At 38.0% G+C, this 18,848-nt stretch overlaps 1 protein-coding gene across 1 annotated transcript in view; it reads left to right on the forward strand.

The window, feature by feature from the left end:
- The window catches only part of PPAT (phosphoribosyl pyrophosphate amidotransferase), a 42,879-nt gene extending 27,974 nt beyond the window's left edge, over window positions 1–14,905 (forward strand). Inside the window, exons 2-11 of the mRNA XM_010355231.2 lie at window positions 1,765–1,831; window positions 3,092–3,298; window positions 6,365–6,477; window positions 6,581–6,726; window positions 7,588–7,660; window positions 8,273–8,424; window positions 8,843–8,970; window positions 10,342–10,563; window positions 13,020–13,140; window positions 14,219–14,905. Coding sequence (XP_010353533.2) covers window positions 1,765–1,831; window positions 3,092–3,298; window positions 6,365–6,477; window positions 6,581–6,726; window positions 7,588–7,660; window positions 8,273–8,424; window positions 8,843–8,970; window positions 10,342–10,563; window positions 13,020–13,140; window positions 14,219–14,415 — 1,426 coding nt within the window. The 3' untranslated portion in view covers window positions 14,416–14,905. The remainder of the gene's footprint in view (window positions 1–1,764; window positions 1,832–3,091; window positions 3,299–6,364; window positions 6,478–6,580; window positions 6,727–7,587; window positions 7,661–8,272; window positions 8,425–8,842; window positions 8,971–10,341; window positions 10,564–13,019; window positions 13,141–14,218) is intronic.
- The last annotated feature ends 3,943 nt before the right edge of the window (window positions 14,906–18,848 follow it).

The following is an 18,848-nucleotide window of genomic DNA, read 5'->3' on the forward strand; positions in this document are numbered from 1 at the left end:
GGGTTGTCTGTATTCGAATCCTGGCTGTACCACTTGCTGTCTGTTTGGCAATGGGAAAGTAACTTCCTTTCTATTGCTTTAGTGTGTTTATCTGTAAAATGGGCGTGGTAATCATAGTACCTACTTCATAGGATTGTTGTGAAAGCCAAATTAGATCACTCATGCTATCAACCTAATAAAAGGATCAGAATCTAGTTTAAAGAGAGTTTATTCAAGCGCCAAGTTTGAGGATGACTCACCTGGAAACACCAACTCCAAGGAATGGAGTCAGCATTGCAAAGTAGGAAAGTTAAGGTTTCATTTCTATAGGCAGACAGGAGTTTTTAGCAGAATCACAACATTTTTTATACAAGGTTAGCACCCAGTTACAGCAGTTTGATTGGTTATAGGTGGTGGTTCTTTTGGGGAAGGGTACCTTTAACATATTTACAGAGGATGTAATTGTTAATGGGTTTTCTTTCATTTGGTCTATGCAGGACAGCAAAGCAGAAGTTATCTTTTTTTTTTTTTTGAGACGGAGTCTTGCTCTGTCGCCCAGGCTGGAGTGCAGTGGCCGGATCTCAGCTCACTGCAAGCTCCGCCTCCCGGGTTCACACTATTCTCCTGCCTCAGCCTCCCAAGTAGCTGGGACTACAGGCGCCCGCCACCTTGCCCGGCTAGTTTTTTTGTATTTTTTAGTAGAGACGGGGTTTCACCGTGTTAGCCAGGATGGTCTCGATCTCCTGACCTCGTGATCCGCCCGTCTCGGCCTCCCAAAGTGCTGGGATTACAGGCTTGAGCCACCGCGCCCGGCTTTTTTTTTTTTTTTTTTTTTGAGATGGATTCTTGCTCTGTCGCCCAGGCTGGAGTGTAAGTGGTGCGATCTTGGCTCACTGCAAGCTCCGCCTCCTGGGTTCACACCATTCTCCTGCCTCAGCCTCCCAAGTAGCTGGGACTACAGGCGCACACCACCACACCCGGCTAATGTTTTGTGTTTTCAATAGAGACGGGTTTTCACCATGTTAGCCAGGATGGTCTTAGTCTCCTGGCCTTGTGATCCACCCGCCTCCGCCTAGAAGTTAATCTTTAACAGAGGTCATCACTTGAGAAGGCAGGATGTTATCATCTCTGATGTCTTTTTTTTTTTCTTCTTGGTTCACTGCAACCTCCGCCTCCCTGATTCAAGCGTTTCTCCTGCCTCAGCCTCCTCAGTAGCTGGGACTACAAGCGTGTGCCACCATGGCCAGCTAATTTTTGTATTTTTAGTCGAGAGTTGGCCAGGATGGTCTCCAACTCTTGACCTCCTGATCTGCCCGTGTCGGCCTCCCAAAGTGCTGGGATTACAGGCGTGAGCCACCACTGCTGGCCGTCTCTGATGTCTTTTAATTCTCTCTAGTCATTGTATAGAACAAGAAAAATTAGAAAATGAGTTAATCTATAGTCTGAGAAACAGAAGTTGTAACCATATGTGACTTGGATCACAGTCATATCTCTCTCAAGGCCTAAAGTATATTTGGGGTTCCAATAGGTTTTAAATTATTTATTTTTACAGCGTAAAATGCTTAGGACATGTTAGTTAGAATTAGATATCTAATTGTTACATTGTCATCTGCTGTGATTGCTAATCATCAGCATCATCAATAGGAGTAGTGCTAGTACAAGTAGCATTTAATGTGTTGTCACACTAAGTTCATGGATGCTTGTCGAGAAAGTATGCTTGATAAAGTTCTTCAAGAAGCTTATCAATTGGCAGATTTAACAGCTAGTATCTTTTTATATTCACAGGGGTCAGGAGAGTGCTGGTATTGTGACTAGTGACGGGAGTTCAGTGCCAACATTCAAATCACACAAGGTAAATTTGAACTTTAAGAAATCTTGGCCGGGCGCAGTGGCTCAAGCCTGTAATCCCAGCACTTTGGGAGGCCGAGACGGGCGGATCACGAGGTCAGGAGATCAAGACCATCCTGGCTAACACGGTGAAACCCTGTCTCTACTAAAAAAATACGGGCGAGGTGGCGGGCGCCTGTAGTCCCAGCCACTCGGGAGGCTGAGGCAGGAGAATGGCGTGAACCCGGGAGGCAGAGCTTGCAGTGAGCTGAGATCCGGCCACTGCACTCCAGCCTGGGCGACAGAGCGAGACTCCGTCTCAAAAAAAAAAAAAGAAAGAAAGAAATCTTGATGACAGGCTGGGTGTGGTGGTTCATGCCTGTAATCCCAGGACTTTGGGAGGCCAAGGCGGGAGGATCACCTGAGGTCGGGAGTTCGAGACCAGCCTGACCAACATGAAGAAACCCTGTCTCTACTCAAAATACAAAATTAGCCAGGTGTGGTGGCGCATGCCTGTGATCCCAGCTACTTGGGAGGCTGAGGTAGGAGAATTATTTGAACCTGGGAGGCAGAGATGGCGGTGAGCCGATGTCACGCCATTGCACTCCAGCCTGGGCAACAAGAGTAAAACTACGTCTCAAAAAAATAAATTAATTAATTAAAAAGTGAAAGAAATGGGATGACAAAGATAACAAAAGACAGGTGATCATTAATATGGGGGCGTGTTTGAATAAATAATTTGCAATCAAAAGTGATATTTTTTGGATCAGCCACTTTCAACTTTATATCCTAACATTTGTCAAATTAGGATGTATTTCTTCCCCAGTGACAATTTTTTGCCTAAGACCAACTCAAATAGGGAGTCATTTATTTAAATGCTTTAAGATGCTTTGATTTGTTTAATGCAAATCTTAGTTTTTATGCTTGACAAATTTTATTGCTTAGTACATCTGTTCTTAAACGTTTTAGTGAATAGTATCTTATGAAACACAAGTGCTTCAACATTGAAGGTATTAAATGCCACTAAATTTTTCTCTGTAGAATGGTTAATTTTATGTTATGTGACTTTTCCCTCAATAAAGTTTTTTTTTTTTAAGTAAGTGCTTCACAGTTCTTACAGTTAGGTTATTTGTTTTTGGCCTTTTTTTTAGATTAGAATTCTGAAACACAGAAATTAAATGTACTTCTTTGTCTTTATTTGGATTGGCTGAGCAGAGAAGAGAGGCATTTATTACTAGCAGTACTAGTCTGTTTTTTTCTAAGTTGCACTTTTTGATTTCTCAAGGGAATGGGTCTTGTAAATCACGTCTTTACTGAAGACAATTTGAAAAAATTATATGTTTCAAATCTGGGAATTGGACACACAAGATATGCCACTACAGGAAAATGTGAATTAGAAAATTGTCAGCCCTTTGTTGTTGAAACACTTCATGGGAAGATAGCTGTGGCACATAATGGCGAATTGGTAAATGCTGCTCGATTAAGGAAAAAGGTAAGTTTGTTTGTTTGTTTTCCCTGAGCCTGTTTAAATGATTAGCATGGGTTAATGAATAAAAGTTAAGGATCTTTGTAAAAGGCATTTTCTAATTGTTGCTACCTGTTACTTAACTGCAACAAACAATTGCATCAGAATGATCTGGAGTACTTGTTACAATTCCAGATTGTAAGATGTCCCCTGGAGTTGGAGACAAGGGTGAGAATACGCATTTTAGACTCACTTTTTGAATGCACTGCTTTAGAGATTTGGGAGAGTTGATTTATGGTTGGAAACATAGAGAAATTAGGGTTTATGGACTTCCTATCTCTTTAACTCTGTTGCTATGTACAAAGCTTGCATGAGATAAGAAAAACCAAGCTGTTTTTCCTATTCTCAGACTCAGCACACTTCTGTGGCCAAATAGGGGGGTTTCTTATACCAGCCAGTTTTCCAGAGGACACCAAATGGGTATCCTATAATTCAGTTGTATTCTGATAGTACCTGGAGGTAAAGTCAGGTTCCAGAAGTTAAGGGCTCAATCCCACAAGATTGTCCCCCGCTTCAGATGCTAGTTGCAAGTCCAGGCCTCTGGTACATCTGACAATCAGTTATAAATTGGGAGTTCCTGCAACAGCCCTGGAACGGCCTTTGGTTTCAAACATCACAAAACTCAAGAAAGTACTTTGTATACATTTACCAGTTTATTATGAAGGATGTTACAAAGGCTACAGAAGAACGGTCTGGTGAAAAGATGGAAAGGGCAGGATATGTGGGAACGAGGATGGAGCTTCCATGCCCTTTCCAGGGGCACCACCTTCCAGGCATCTCCAAGTGTTCAGCTATCCAGAAGTTCCCTGAACCTAGTCATTGTGAATTTTTACAGAGGCTTCATGAAGTAGGCATGAATGATTAAATCATCAGCCACTGGTGATCAGCTCAACCTTTAGCCTTTCTCCCCTTCCCTGGGGGTCCAGGGATGAAGCTGGAAGCTCCAACCCTCTGGTTGATTCCCCTGGCAACCAGCCCTCATACTGATGCTATGTAGGAACCCCTAGCTACCGGTCATCTCAACAGCATACAAAAGGACACCTATCATTTTGGCAATTCTAAGGGTTTTAGGAGCTATGTACCAGGAAAGACCAGGATAAAAATCAACATATATATTTCTTCTTATATATCACAAAGGCATAAAAATAAAATGGAGTAGAAACTTGGAGATGACATGAAAAAAATGAATTGGAAACAATGACAGAAAACTAGAGTATGGGAAAAGGGACAGAGAGTGTTTAAACTCTTGGTTCACAGCATGTTGTTTGGAGCTTTCTGTGCTAATGATGTCAAATTTGTTCCTATGCTTTCATTCATTTTATCTTTTTTTTTTTTTTAAACTGCCTGTCTTTATATTCATTCCTAGTAGCTTCCTTTTATCCATTCAGGCATTCATTAATTAATGTTGATTTCTTCAGTTTATTAGCTCCCAATAATCTTGATTTGGTAACCTCAGAACCTGGTGATATTTAGTAATAGATGGTTACCCACATGCCCCATCATCCTATAAGCATTCTAGAGCTGGGCAATTCACATATGATGAACAGTTACAGAAGCTGAATAATAATGAATTGCTGGGTCAAAAATATCTAGAAACCAGGCTTTTGTACCATTCATTGTCATTCTATTTTCAGTTCTGTCTTTAGACATTTCCTAGAGCTTTGTCCAGCCCTGTTTGTAGGCATTATAATGACCTTATTGTGCTTTTCTGTCCCCAAATGAAAAAATGTATAGTCCATTTAAAAATTCAGACAATCATGAACATATAAATATGGAGTAAAAATTTCTTTAAAATTCACCACTTAGAGATAACCACTAACTCACTGTTTCCTGACATTACCCCTTACCCAGATGCTAAACTTCATCTCTACTTTTAGCTCCCTACTGAAAATGTTCTGTAGTGCCCATTCAGACTCAATCTGTGCATGTCCATGGGGCTGCCCTTGTCCTGGTCAGTCTTGCTCAGAACTTTGTAATTATCATAGAGTACACTCAAACGATATTTATTGCATCTGCTACATTTCATTGTTCAATACAGTTGATTCCTTTCTTCTATCAGTAATAATCAGTGAGGATGGGTAGCCACCATTATGATCACTAACAAACCCAGCTTGAAAGTTAACACTGTAGTGTACTACTTTTATAGGAATATACCCAGTTCATCAAGAGTGTTGAGGGTAGAAAAGGTCAGACCCACAAACCAAATTTTCAAGATCCCCTACCCACTTTCAGGTCTGCATGCCTTCAAATTTAGTATGCAAAAGCTTTTCTATACATCTCTTAAAGCACTTTTTTTTCCTGCTTGAAAACCTTCTAGATTTCCTATATTGCCTCCAGCCATGGTCATCCGTTATTAGTATACACATACCGTTAGTGTAGGAGTCTCCAATCCCTGTGCCAGGGACTGGTACCAGTCTGTGACTTGTTAGGAACAAGGCCACACAGCAGGAGGTGAGCGGCAAGTGAAGCTTCATCTGTATTTATAGGTGCTCCCCATTGCTCACTATTACCACCTGAGCTCTGTCTCCTGTCCAGATCATCAGCAGCATTAGATTCTTATAGGAGCATGAACCCTGTTGTGAGCTGTACATGCAAGGGATCCAGGTTGTGCTCTCCTTAGGAGAAGCTAATGTATAATGCCTGATGATCTGTTACTGTCTCCCATCACCCCCAGATGGGACTATCTAGTTGCAGGAAAACAAGCTCAGGGCTCCCACTGATTATGGTGAGTTGTATAATTATTTCATTATATATTACAATATAGTAATAATAGAAATAAAGTGCACAATAAATGTAATTTGCTTGAATCATTCCCAAACCATCCCCTGTCCCTGGTCCATGGAAAAATTGTCTTCCACTAAACCGGTCCCTGGTGCCAAAAATATTGGGGACTGCTGCATTAGTGGGGTGCAGGATTTTCGTAGCTGGACATCCACAGAATGCCTTATTTCTTTCCATTATGGTTGGCTACTGGGTTTGGGGTGGGGTGGAGCTTCCCCTCTGATGATTAAAGTTCTCTTTTTTTCTGTATAGCTTCTGCGTCATGGTATTGGTCTGTCCACAAGTTCTGATAGTGAAATGATTACCCAGTTACTGGCGTATACCCCTCCTCAGGAACAAGATGACACCCCAGACTGGGTAGCCAGGTAAGCAGAGAACTGGATTAAACTTGGAGCTCTAGTAAGGAGAGTTTTGCCTTGCATATGTTTATAACTGAAGTTATTCATTCAATTATTTAATTAATTCCAGGATTAAAAATTTGATGAAGGAAGCACCCACAGCATACTCCCTGCTTATAATGCACAGAGATGTTATTTATGCAGTACGAGATCCTTATGGAAATCGTCCCTTATGCATTGGTCGTCTTATTCCAGTGTCTGATATAAATGACAAAGGTAATAAACTTCAGAAGGAATATCATTTCATAATGTTTTTCAGTTATTGTCGTACTGCTATCAAGCCCTGAAATCTTTAGGTATAGAGAGTTGATGGGTGGGAGGGAGCTAAGTAATGAAATAATGGTAAATGTATTCTTCCTTTTTGAAGTATGTTTCTTTGAGTACTTCTGAGGATGAGTCCCGTTTGTTTTTTGTTGTTGTTGTTTGTTTTGTTTTGTTTTTGAGACAGAGTTTCGCTCTTGTTGCCCAGGCTGCTGGAGTGCAATGAGGCGATCTCAGCTCACTGCAACCTCTGCATCCCGGATGCAAGTGATTCTCCTACCTCAGCCTTCTGAGTAGCCGGGATTACAGGCATGCGCCACCATACCCAGCTAATTTTGTATTTTTAGCAGAGACAGGGTTTCTCCGTGTTGGTCAGGCTGGTGTCAAACTCCTGACCTCAGGTGATCTGCCCACTTCAGCCTCCCAAAGTCCTGGGATTACAGGTGTGAGCCACCACACCCGGCTGGATGAGTCCCTTTTAATGTTTTTAATGGAGATTCCTATTTTTTCCTGTCTCGATTGCCTATTCATGTCCTTTGCCTAGCTTTTTCATTTCTGCAGTATGATTTTAGTGGTTTCTTTTGACTTTTATCAAGATGTTTTTCTAGCCATGAAATCATAATGTTAGAAGGAACCTTAGAAGATCATTTATTTTATCTTTGGCTCAAGTCAAATGAGGATCCATGTGCTCTTAAAGCCATAGAAATGGTTATTCTATGAATTTTTTTTACTTATTTATTTAGTGTTAGCTGTTCTGTTGAAATAGCCTCTTAAAATGTCTTGAATCCATTAACTGAATTGATTTGTGATTTACAGAGAAAAAAACATCAGAAACAGAAGGATGGGTGGTGTCTTCAGAATCTTGTAGCTTCTTATCTATCGGTGCAAGGTAAGTTTTACCTTATTTGGCATATTATCTTTTCCCACGTTGAAAAGTATTTTTTTTTAGACACAGTTTCTTATTTACGTGAAAGTTTGAAAGTTTTCCTTCTGATATCTGATAGAAAATGTTTATAAAGGGATTTTCTTATGCATGTTATGTTCAGCAGTTGCATTGAGTTTAATGTTCTTGTAATAGCTTCTAATTCTGACGCTGGCATTCCTTCAGGATACTATGTATTTTTCTCTTTTTACAGTACAATATGAACATAGAGACTTACTTTAGAAAGGAAGAACTTCCTCACTGAGAGATAGTTATGATAGAAAAATGTAATAAGCCAGGAGAAAATGTTTTCTTTATACTTTATTCTTTTAAAATTCAATACAACTTAGGGCCCTTAATTTTTTAATTCTATACTAGAACTTAGAGTTTACAGAGAGATTATACAGAAATCATTGCAGGAGACATACCACTTTTTAAAAAGCCACTTCTAGATTTTATATTGAATGAATCAATTGTTTCTCTAAGGGAAGGTACTCTATGTGTTTTATAATTAATGTTTTCATCAGCCTTAAGGACTAGTTTATTAAAAGTCTTCTTTCTTTAACATTGTTTCCCAAGATATTACCGTGAAGTCTTGCCTGGAGAAATTGTGGAAATATCCAGACATAATGTCCGAACTCTTGATATTATATCAAGGTCTGAAGGAAACCCAATGGCTTTTTGTATCTTTGAATATGTTTATTTTGCAAGACCAGACAGTATGTTTGAAGGTAAGTAGATTTCTTTTCTTTGAATATTCATATAAATGTTTTAGCTGTCTCCTTGAAATATGGCAATTCTTGCCTCAAAGGCTTACCTGGCTCTTCGAAGGCACATAGTTATATGTTGTGGATATCGGACTGAGCCCACAAGTCATAAGATCACTGTTTTTCACTTCCTTTTGACTCTTGGATTTTGTTTTTTGTTAGGAGTAAGGATTATGATTTTTAGATCTATATGAAGGGTCAAAATTTTTTTAAAACCACACAGTTCAATTCCCTAGTTTGTGTATTTCCACATTCATATTTTTGTATATATTGCATTTCTTTTTATACTCGTAATCTATAGAATTCTGGCACTAGTTTTTTAGAATAACACTGTTATATTATGCTAAGTAAAATACTCTCTCTCCTTTTACAAACACACCAGACCAAATGGTTTATACAGTAAGATACCGTTGTGGCCAGCAGCTAGCGATTGAAGCACCTGTGGATGCAGATTTGGTCAGCACTGTTCCAGAATCTGCTACGCCTGCTGCTCTTGCTTATGCAGGAAAGGTATTTTCTCTTAATTAACATGCAGTGAATTGCTCTCCTAGCTGTGGAATAAGAAATCCTTGCCTATAAAGAGAAACTCATCAACATTTCTAAGGAGAAAGGAAGGTTTGGTGGTTAATGTTGGTTTGTTTACAAGCGTTATTTTCCAGGCGTTTTACTCAATGGCACTATTTTAGTGAAAACCACTAAAAGGTTCACTGAAAAGAAAAACCGTTCACTAAAGGGTTCAGAAATTTGCCCCCCTCTTTTTAAAAAGATAATATCATGAATATACAGTTGACCCTTGAATAATTTGGGGGTTAAAGGTGCCAGCCCTCTGCACAGTCAAATCTGTGTATACATTTTAATGCCCCCAAACTTAACTGATAACCTACTGTTGACTGGAAGCCTGACCAATAACATAAACGGTTGATTAACATATTTTTTATATGTATTATATGCTGTATTCTTGCAATAACTTAAGCTAGAGAAAAGTAAATGCTTTGAAGAAAATCATAAGGAGGAGAAAATATATTTACTATTCCTTAAGTAAAAGTGGATCTTTATAAAGGTCTTCATCGTCATTGTTGTCTTCACGTTGAGTAGGCTGAGGAGGGAAGAGGAAAAGAAGGGGCTGGTCTTGCTGTCTCAGGGGTGGCAGAGATGGAAGAAAATCCACCTATAAGTAGACTCATGCACTTCATACCCATGCTGTTCATCAACTATATATTGACTTCAGTGGAAAAATTTACGTAATAATTATCTTGAATTATCTTCACAAGTCACTGGAATATTTGCTTGCTACTAAGTATGGGTAATAATAAAGCTGTTTATGTTCATTTAGCATAATGTTGTCAGTGTTATGCTTTATTTTCATAACCAGGTAGATTGTATAACTATAGTAATCCTGGGGTATAACATCCAATATTCACTACCTTCGATACTTTATTAGCTTCTAAAATAATTAATATGCATACATTTTATAAAAGATTACCTTGATAAATGGGTTAATTACCTCCTATCCCTAAAAAGTATCTCATTGGTCTACTGGTTTTAATTTATTTAATTCATTTCTTTAAAAATTATCATTTTGAATAATGAATTTTTCTGACAGTGATTTAATCTTTGTCATGTCTTCATATGCTTAGTGTTATCTTTCAAAACAGGAATAATGTTTAAGACAAAAACATTATGAGTCCTCGCAAAATGAATTGGTTTTTCCACCAACTATATTTTGTTTAGTGGTTTTTCTCTTTGCCTTTTTTCCAAATAATAAAGGAAAATTATTTTGAAATTTCACGTGAATATTCTGGTGGCAACACAATCTAGAGTACTAATATTTGCCTGTTCTGTGTATTGCTCCTCATTGTCCTTTCATTTCTTCTCTATCAGTGTGGACTTCCATATGTGGAGGTGCTGTGTAAAAACCGGTATGTAGGGAGAACCTTCATTCAGCCAAACATGAGGTTAAGACAACTTGGTGTTGCAAAAAAATTTGGAGTATTGTCAGACAACTTTAAAGGCAAAAGAATTGTTCTTGTAGATGATTCAATTGTGAGAGGCAATACCATCTCACCTATAATAAAACTGCTCAAAGAATCTGGTGCAAAAGAGGTAAGTAATATTAAAACATATCCTAAAGCATCAGATAACAATAAGATACTGGCATAAAATTGCAATTCAGGGTAGTGAATCAAAATGGATGTTCAATATAATAAATTAACTTTTTTATATCAGTTTGATTTAGGATTAACTGTATAGCAACTTGGAGAACATGTAACAGCCACACTTACATTAAATGTAATCCTTAATAGATTAAAAAGCTCAATATAAAAGCTTAAGGCTGGGTGAGGTAGCTCATGCCTGTAATCCCAGGAGCCTGAGGCAGGAGGGTTGCTTGGGCCCAGGAGTTCGAGGACAGCCTGGGCAATATAGTGAGACCCTGTCTCTACAAAAATAAAAGATAATAGTAAAATTAAATTTTAAAAAATTAAATTAAATTTTAAAAAACCTAAAATTTTAACAAAAAGACTACACAAAATAGGCTGGGCACAGCGACTTATGCCTATAATTCCAGCACTTTGGGAGGCTGAGGTGGGCAGATTGCTTGAGTCTAGGAGTTCAAGACCAGCCTGGGCGACATAGTGAAACTCGCCTCTCCTAAAATTACAAAAAATGGGTGGGGCGTGGTGGCACACACCTGAAATTCCAGCTACTTAGGAGGCTGAGGTGGGAGGATGGCTTGAGCCCAGGAAGTGGAGATTGCAGTGAGCCGAACCAATCTCAAAAAAAAAAGTCTAAAAGCACAAAATAAAATGCTCTTTAAAATCAGTGGAGTATTGATTGCTTTCTCTACTTGAAGACATGTAGCCAATTCCACTGTAATACCTTTGACTTAATATTTTTTAAAATTTCTTTGTTAAAGACAGTGTCTGGCTCTGTTGCCTAGGTTGGAGTGCTATGGCACCATCTCAACTCACTGCAACCTCTGCTTCTGGGGCTCAAGCAATCCTCCCACCTTAGCCTTCTGAGTTTCTGGGACTATAGGCATGCGTCATTGCAGCCAGGCTAATTTTTGTATTTTTAGTAGAGACGGGGTTTCACCATGTTTCCCAGGCTTGTCTTGAGCTCCTGGGCTCAAGTAATCCACCTGCCTTGGCCTCCCAAGGTGTTTGGATTACAGGCATGAGCCACCATGCCCAGCCAAGTTATTTTTTAATATCACTTTACATCTTTTGTTTTTTGCTTGATACTGGGACTCAGTGTGTCACCTGGTTGGAATGCAGTGGTTCGATCTCACCTCACTGCAACCTCTACCTCCTGGGCTCAAGCGATCCTCCCACTTCAGCCTCCCAAATAGCTGGGACCATAGGCACACACCACCATGCCCGGCTAATTTTTTGTATTTTCAGTAGAGGCAGGGTTTCGCCATGTTGCCCATGCTGATCTCAAACTCCTGAGCTCAGGCCATCCGCCTGCCTAAACCTACCAAGGTGCTTGGATTACAGGTGTGAACCACCACACCTGGCCTCACTTTATGTCTTGAAAAAAAAATTTTTTTTAATTTTTATTTTTTAAATTGACAAATGTATATATTGTGTACAACATGTTTTTATATAGATACATACTAAGTTATTTTAAGATTTCAAAGCTTATTCTATTTCATAGCTCATACTACAGAACTGAGATGCCATTTACAACTAATAGTTGAGTAAATTTAAAAATAAAGTCTCAGCCTGGGCAACGTATAGTAAGACACCATCTCTGAAAAATCAAAAATAAAATCTCACTGTAGAAGAAAGTGGGATGAAAAGCAGTATGCCATTTTATTTAGAAAGTTTCCAAGATAATTGGGATTATGATTTTCCAGCCTTTTTTATACTTGTGCTTAGGATTATGATCATCTCACTCTGGAATTCTGTGGAAATTATGTAATAGATATAAGAGTTTAACATAATTTCATCATTTATTGCAACAGTGAAAAAGAATAAAGTCAAAGAACCTGGAAATGGCTTAAATATCTCCCAGTTGGAGAATATAATTTAGTAAATTGATATATCAGTGATTAAATATGATGCAGCCATTAAATACTAAGAAGACTACATAGCAAAAATGGGAAAATCTATTCTAATAAAGTTTAAAAAGGAAATGTGGACACTGAGTATGGCCATTTAAATGTACCTGATGAAAGGCAAAAAAATAAAAATAAAAATAACAGACAAAAACAACTCTGTTGTAGTAGTAAGGTTTTGTTATAACCTGGTAAATTGTATTTTTCTTTTTTAAATGGTAAGATAAGAGATAAGCAGAAGTATCCGGTATTACAAGAGAAAATCTAAGTGGCTCTAGGAATGTAAAGACATCAAATAAGAAGTAGGATATCTAGAGAAAGAAAATTCCTCATGATTAGGTGACAGAAAAAAAACAAGAAGCAGCTTTGTAGAAAGAATAGTTTATTACCTGTATGTTGTTACTGAATATTATGCAAAACAATTTTATATTGTATTTGCACAATGAAAGAGAATTTCGCATAGTGTTACAAACCTTGTGTACAATGATTTCTTTCCAAGGTACACATTCGAGTAGCTTCACCACCAATTAAATATCCATGCTTCATGGGAATAAACATTCCTACAAAAGAAGAGCTTATTGCCAATAAACCAGAATTTGATCACCTTGCAGAATATCTAGGTAAGTATTAAAATTTCTATAAACTTTGATTATTAACAGAAAAAATCCAAAGCTTGACAGTCTTTACACCTTTAGTAAAAAGGAGTATTCAATGTTTGTTAAAAGTTTTATAAAGTTAAGCAGATACTGAATACTATTCTCAACAGTGAGAGTAGTGGGCATGGGGCAGATGCCATAGAGTCTTGTGTTGGAGAGCTAAGCCAAGGTGAGATCAGAGAAGGGAGAGGTGGTTTCCAGGTGGAGGGAAGTACAAGCATATCACTTAAAACCTCCCAAAAGTCAGATCCCAAGAAAAACAAAAATAATTTAATCGGATTCTAACAGAGTAATTTGGATGTGGATACAAATCACAAAGTAAAAAGTTTGTGTAGGTTCATATTCAATAATGAGATAAGGAGACTTTGAGATTTAAGTTTTCCTGGGTAAGACATCTTCCTTTCAAAATCAGGTGATGTATAAACTGTGGAAATAACACATGATATTTAGTCATTGTGCCTTGCTACCTCTACACCATTTGTTTATGGCTGGTGTTTCTTTTAACCTGTCATGCACGTGCCTCACTGGTTAAATATTTTTAAATATCACCCTGATGGGTGTCATACATGTTATTAGCACTCACACTTTGCCAGAAACTATACTGCCTATATTATTTGTATTATCATAACATCATAAAAACTCTACATTTAGGCAATGTTTCCACCATCTTATATAGATGAAAGAATAGACTTCGGAAAACTGAGTGAACTTGAGCTTAAATTTGAGCCTAGATCTTCCTGACTTTAAATTCCACTTTCTCAATTAAGAAAATTACTCCCAAAGCCCTCTAATTCCATTCTAGACTTGAAGCCTCCTCTGCTCTTTTAAATTATATTATCCCCTAGATTCCAATTTAAAATTTTAAAAATAAAGGAACTAAGTTTTATTGACTTATTTTTTCCTTTTTTTTAAAGAAAGGCTAAAGGAGAAATTTTTATCCTAGGTTAAATTATTCTGTTTGTAACTATTCTCTGTTGAAGCATTTCTTCCTTTCTAAAGGAATTCTCATTACATTTTTACTTTTCCTTCTTTCTCCCTTTAGGAGCAAACAGTGTTGTGTATCTGTCAGTAGAAGGACTGGTTTCATCTGTACAAGAAGGGATAAAGTTTAAAAAACAGAAAGAGAAAAAGCATGACATTATGATCCAAGAAAATGGAAATGGCCTGGAATGTTTTGAAAAGAGTGGTCATTGTACAGCTTGTCTCACTGGAAAATATCCTGTAGAATTGGAATGGTAGCTGGTAGGGTTGGATGTGTGTAGTTTCAAGATAGAAAGTTGGTCAAGAAGTTATAGTGGTCACACCTCATCTATTTACTGTTACTCAGTTGGTACAATGTAAAATGCCATGCTTATGTTTACCTTTATAAGTTTGGAGATTTTTTTTTTTTTCCCGGAAAGGGTACCGAAGTGCGATAACTGAACATCTCTAATTGCATATAATACAACAATATGTGGTGTTCTTTTTTTTACACAAGCATCGGCTAGCATTTTTAACCTGGTCAGAGAAGGCAGGTGGTCACTGACATTTGCCAAGTCCATGCTTTAAAGGGTTTGCAAGAAGTTAGAGTTAAGGAGAGGTGATGCCAACAAGACAGGTGAGTTAAATATAACATTTCACACAAAGTTTGAATAGAATACATTATACCTCATAGATGTCTAGCCTCTACAGTTCTGGCTGTAGTTATGACCTTGGCTTCCCTGTCTAACTATAGACAAATCTTTAAAAACAAACAAACAAACAAACAAAATATAATCTGTGGTGCCTCAGTTACCCCACATGTGCAATGGAATACTTAGATTAAATAATTAATTAGAATGTGAGTAAGTGTCATACTTTTGTGATCTGAACCATCATTTCACCTCTGATTTTAAGACAGCTTATGACTGTTAGCTTTCGAAAAGCTAATGATTATTAACTTTTTGAAATTAGTTTACAATTAAGATTTCATTATGATTGAAGGAGACATAATTGGCAGATCTTTGCCATCTCTCTTTGAGATGTCCTAAAAAGGGTTGTAAAAATCTGTGGAAAACGTTTTTCCTACATTTGACTAGAAAATGTGATCCATAGGCCGGGCGCGGTGGCTCAAGCCTGTAATCCCAGCACTTTGGGAGGCCGAGACGGGCGGATCACAAGGTCAGGAGATCGAGACCATCCTGGCTAACACGGTGAAACCCCGTCTCTACTAAAAAATACAAAAAACTAGCCGGGCGAGGTGGCGGGCGCCTGTAGTCCCAGCTACTCGGGAGGCTGAGGCAGGAGAATGGCGTGAACCCGAAAGGCGGAGCTTGCAGTGAGCTGAGATCTGGCCACTGCACTCCAGTTTGGGCGACAGAGCGAGACTCCGTCTCAAAAAAAACAAAAAAAGAAAAGAAAAGAAAATGTGATCCATAGTATTTAGTGCCGATACTATAAGCTCAGCAAGTAACCTGGTACATTTGAAATAAAAACTAGATTTTTAGATTCAAACAATCCCTTTATCCTTAATTATCATATGCTTTTTTAATGAAGTGCTTGATCACTTGCAAGCATATATACATGTAGATGTACACATGTACACATAAACATTATTGCAATTAAGTGATCAAGTCCAGACATAATAGGGGCCAGTTTTGTTTAAGGATCAAAGAGTCAACCACTTTGGGGAATTAGTATCATCTTATAATCACTTTTTTCTACTTTATTAAGATCTAATGAGTTTGATTTCTTTCTTGAAGTTTTTTCTTGTAACATCTGAGATTTAGAAGTTTAAGATGACCCCAAACCTTTGTTTATGTAAGAATTTTTAAACATGAGTGTTTGTTTCTGTTATGTTACCATAATTTGATGTATATAGTGTCCAGATCCATTTAGAAATTTAATATTTATTAATAACTGAAACTGTTTGTCTTCCTTTGGTATATAGTCTCACATATTATATTATAGCAGGCCAAGATAAAATTTTGACAGCTCTGTAAGCCCACATGCAGCAGTGGGTCAGATAACCCTGTGGCAGTGACACGGGCAAATTGGCATTTGAATAAAGCCCTGGGACCACCTCAACATGTGCAGCCTCTTGTCTTAAATGTATTCCCCATGGCAGCATGGAGGAGGCAAGACCTGTGGGTCAATTTTGAACTGGCCTTACTTTGATTTTTAAAACAAGAGACTCAGGGAAAGTACTAAACCAAAATCTCTGATTTTACTTTGCGTTTTCTGTAGTTTTTGTTTTACTGAGATGCTTTTGTAAAGGAAAAATAATACTGTGACAGTTTGGTAATTCTACAGATTTCTTAATATTTCTCCATCATGGCCTTTTACTTCACAATTTTCTGAAGTCTGAATTCAATTACAATTTTTTTTTTTTTTTTTACCAATTTAATCTCAAATGTTGTTTAACTGCTTTAAATTTATATACGTAGAGTATTATAAACTGCAGAGATGAAAAATGTGTTTTCACGGGATTTATATTGTGAACTAAACTAAGCCTACTTTTTGTGACTTATTTGTGATGCCTTGTTGATAAATATGTGTAATAAGTATGTTTAAATATGTGTGTGCTTTTTTTTTTTTTTTAATGGTGACTTTAGTTGGTGCATTATGGTAAACAGCATGAAGACAACTTCCAGGTTCCATTCTTGGCACCACCTAGTCATATCTTATTTCTCTGATCCAGGCATTTCAATAAATAGGCCATCTCTTACGAAACAGGCAAAACGTCTGGTTGACTATGAGGGACAAATAAAGTAATTAGAAATGCAATGCTAAGTAAGCACTACATCGTGGCAAGTTCCTTGGAAGCACTATGGGGAAAGAGGGAGTGTCATGTGAAGAGCAGGATTAGATTCAAAGTGTCGGGGTGGTTAGGTACATGAATAGATAAACTGTAGTACATTCAGACAATAGAATATTATTCAGTGCTTAAAAGAAATGAGCAATCAAGCCATCAAATGACAGAGGGAACATAAATGCATATTAACTAAGTGAAAGGTAACACCCTGAAAATACTACATACTTAATAGTGAAGGTATCCAAAGAAAAAGTCTCCCATGTTAAGGATAAACTGGTCACAGACAGGAAAGATTACTAGTAGGGCACCTGCCAGTGTTAAGAAAATTGCTGTGCAACTAGGTAAACCTTGGTCGCTGGACTGGATCTTTAATTCTTCTAGGTTCCTCCAATCCAACATTCGTCCATAGAATTACTAAAAATGAGACTTGCTATGTTCTTAAAGCCCAAGCTCAAACTAACTGAATTTTAAGGGAGAAATCTCATGCCCAAAGGTTCACAAAACTGCTCAATGCTATAACCTGTAAAACGGAATGAAAAGTTAACATCTTCATACTGTGGGCAGCTTTTTCCAAGATGATGGAACATAACTCCCCATCCTAATGACACTTTTGCCCCTCTTTATTCTTCCTTGTTTATGCCTGCCTCTTTCATTTGGCAGGATAATGGTGTAATTGAAATTTCACAATCAGTAGATAGTGTGAGTGACTTGACAGAATCTGACTTAAATCCTTTAGTCCACCCAGGGGGTAATACTGGCAACATCCTCAGTAAACTTTTTGTTCAAATTGTACTAACGGTCTTTTTTAAAACAGAGTTAGCTCTCTCTGCTTTAATTCAGGCCAGTCATGGAATGCCAAATAATAGGATTGCTGTGTACCAGCTAAACAAAGAGATGTCTGTGCTTTTGCTCATACTACATGCTGTACCTGGATACATTCCTTTGGGGAATTTATATACACAAAATAAGAAAATAGGCCACATGGTATAACAGGTCTCACCTAATTCCTCATGATCATTTGATTTATTCAGTTGGTTGCCTTTAAGCCTAGGTTAATGGCTCAAAACTATTATGCTGAGATAGTTACTTTGTATTTTTTTTTAAGAACTTTATACCTGTTTCTTGTCAAATTTGCATAGAAATGCAACTCCTAACAGAATAATGCTCTCCCAGCACTTTGAGATGATAGCCAGTGCCTGTGGAAGAGACAAAATTGAACTTAACAATGGACTCCAGGTAGACTTAGCTTGAGATCCACTCCCTCCAAACCTCTTTTGTTGCTCAAATGTGGCTAAAGGATTTTGATGCTAATTCTTAGTTACCAATGACTCCCTTCAACATGGGGGCAGACTGGCACCAAGAGACATCAAAACCTACACACAGGATGATTGATCAGTGATGCTTTTGAGAAAGACCTTGATCAAAAGAGGAAATGTGAAAGTTGTCAAATTGAAAATGGAGTCACTTGTATTAAAACCCTGATAAATGGAGCCAGGAAAGGACATGAAGGGGAAGGGTTCTTATATACATATGGTTGATAACAAGAACTATCAAAAGACTACAAAAATTTACAACCTGCACAAAGGCCACCACAATCTGAACACACACATACACACATACTTCTGCAAGGACATCTGCCTAGCAACTGCCTATCTAACTTATGGACCGACACCACGCTTACCACGCTTGTTATTGTTAAAGCAAAGAGTAAGGGTTTTTGTTTTGTTTTGTTTTTTGAGATGGAGTCTCACTGCGTCGCCAGGCTGGAGTGCAGTGGCACAATCTCCGCTCACTGCAACCTCCGCCTCCTGGGTTCAAGTGATTCTCCTGCCTCAGCCTCCTGAGTAGCTGGGACTACAGGCATGTGCCACCATGCCCAGTTAATTTTTATATTTTTCAT

Source organism: Rhinopithecus roxellana, chromosome 2 (assembly GCF_007565055.1).
Source record: "Rhinopithecus roxellana isolate Shanxi Qingling chromosome 2, ASM756505v1, whole genome shotgun sequence".
Classification (NCBI taxonomy): domain Eukaryota; kingdom Metazoa; phylum Chordata; class Mammalia; order Primates; family Cercopithecidae; genus Rhinopithecus; species Rhinopithecus roxellana.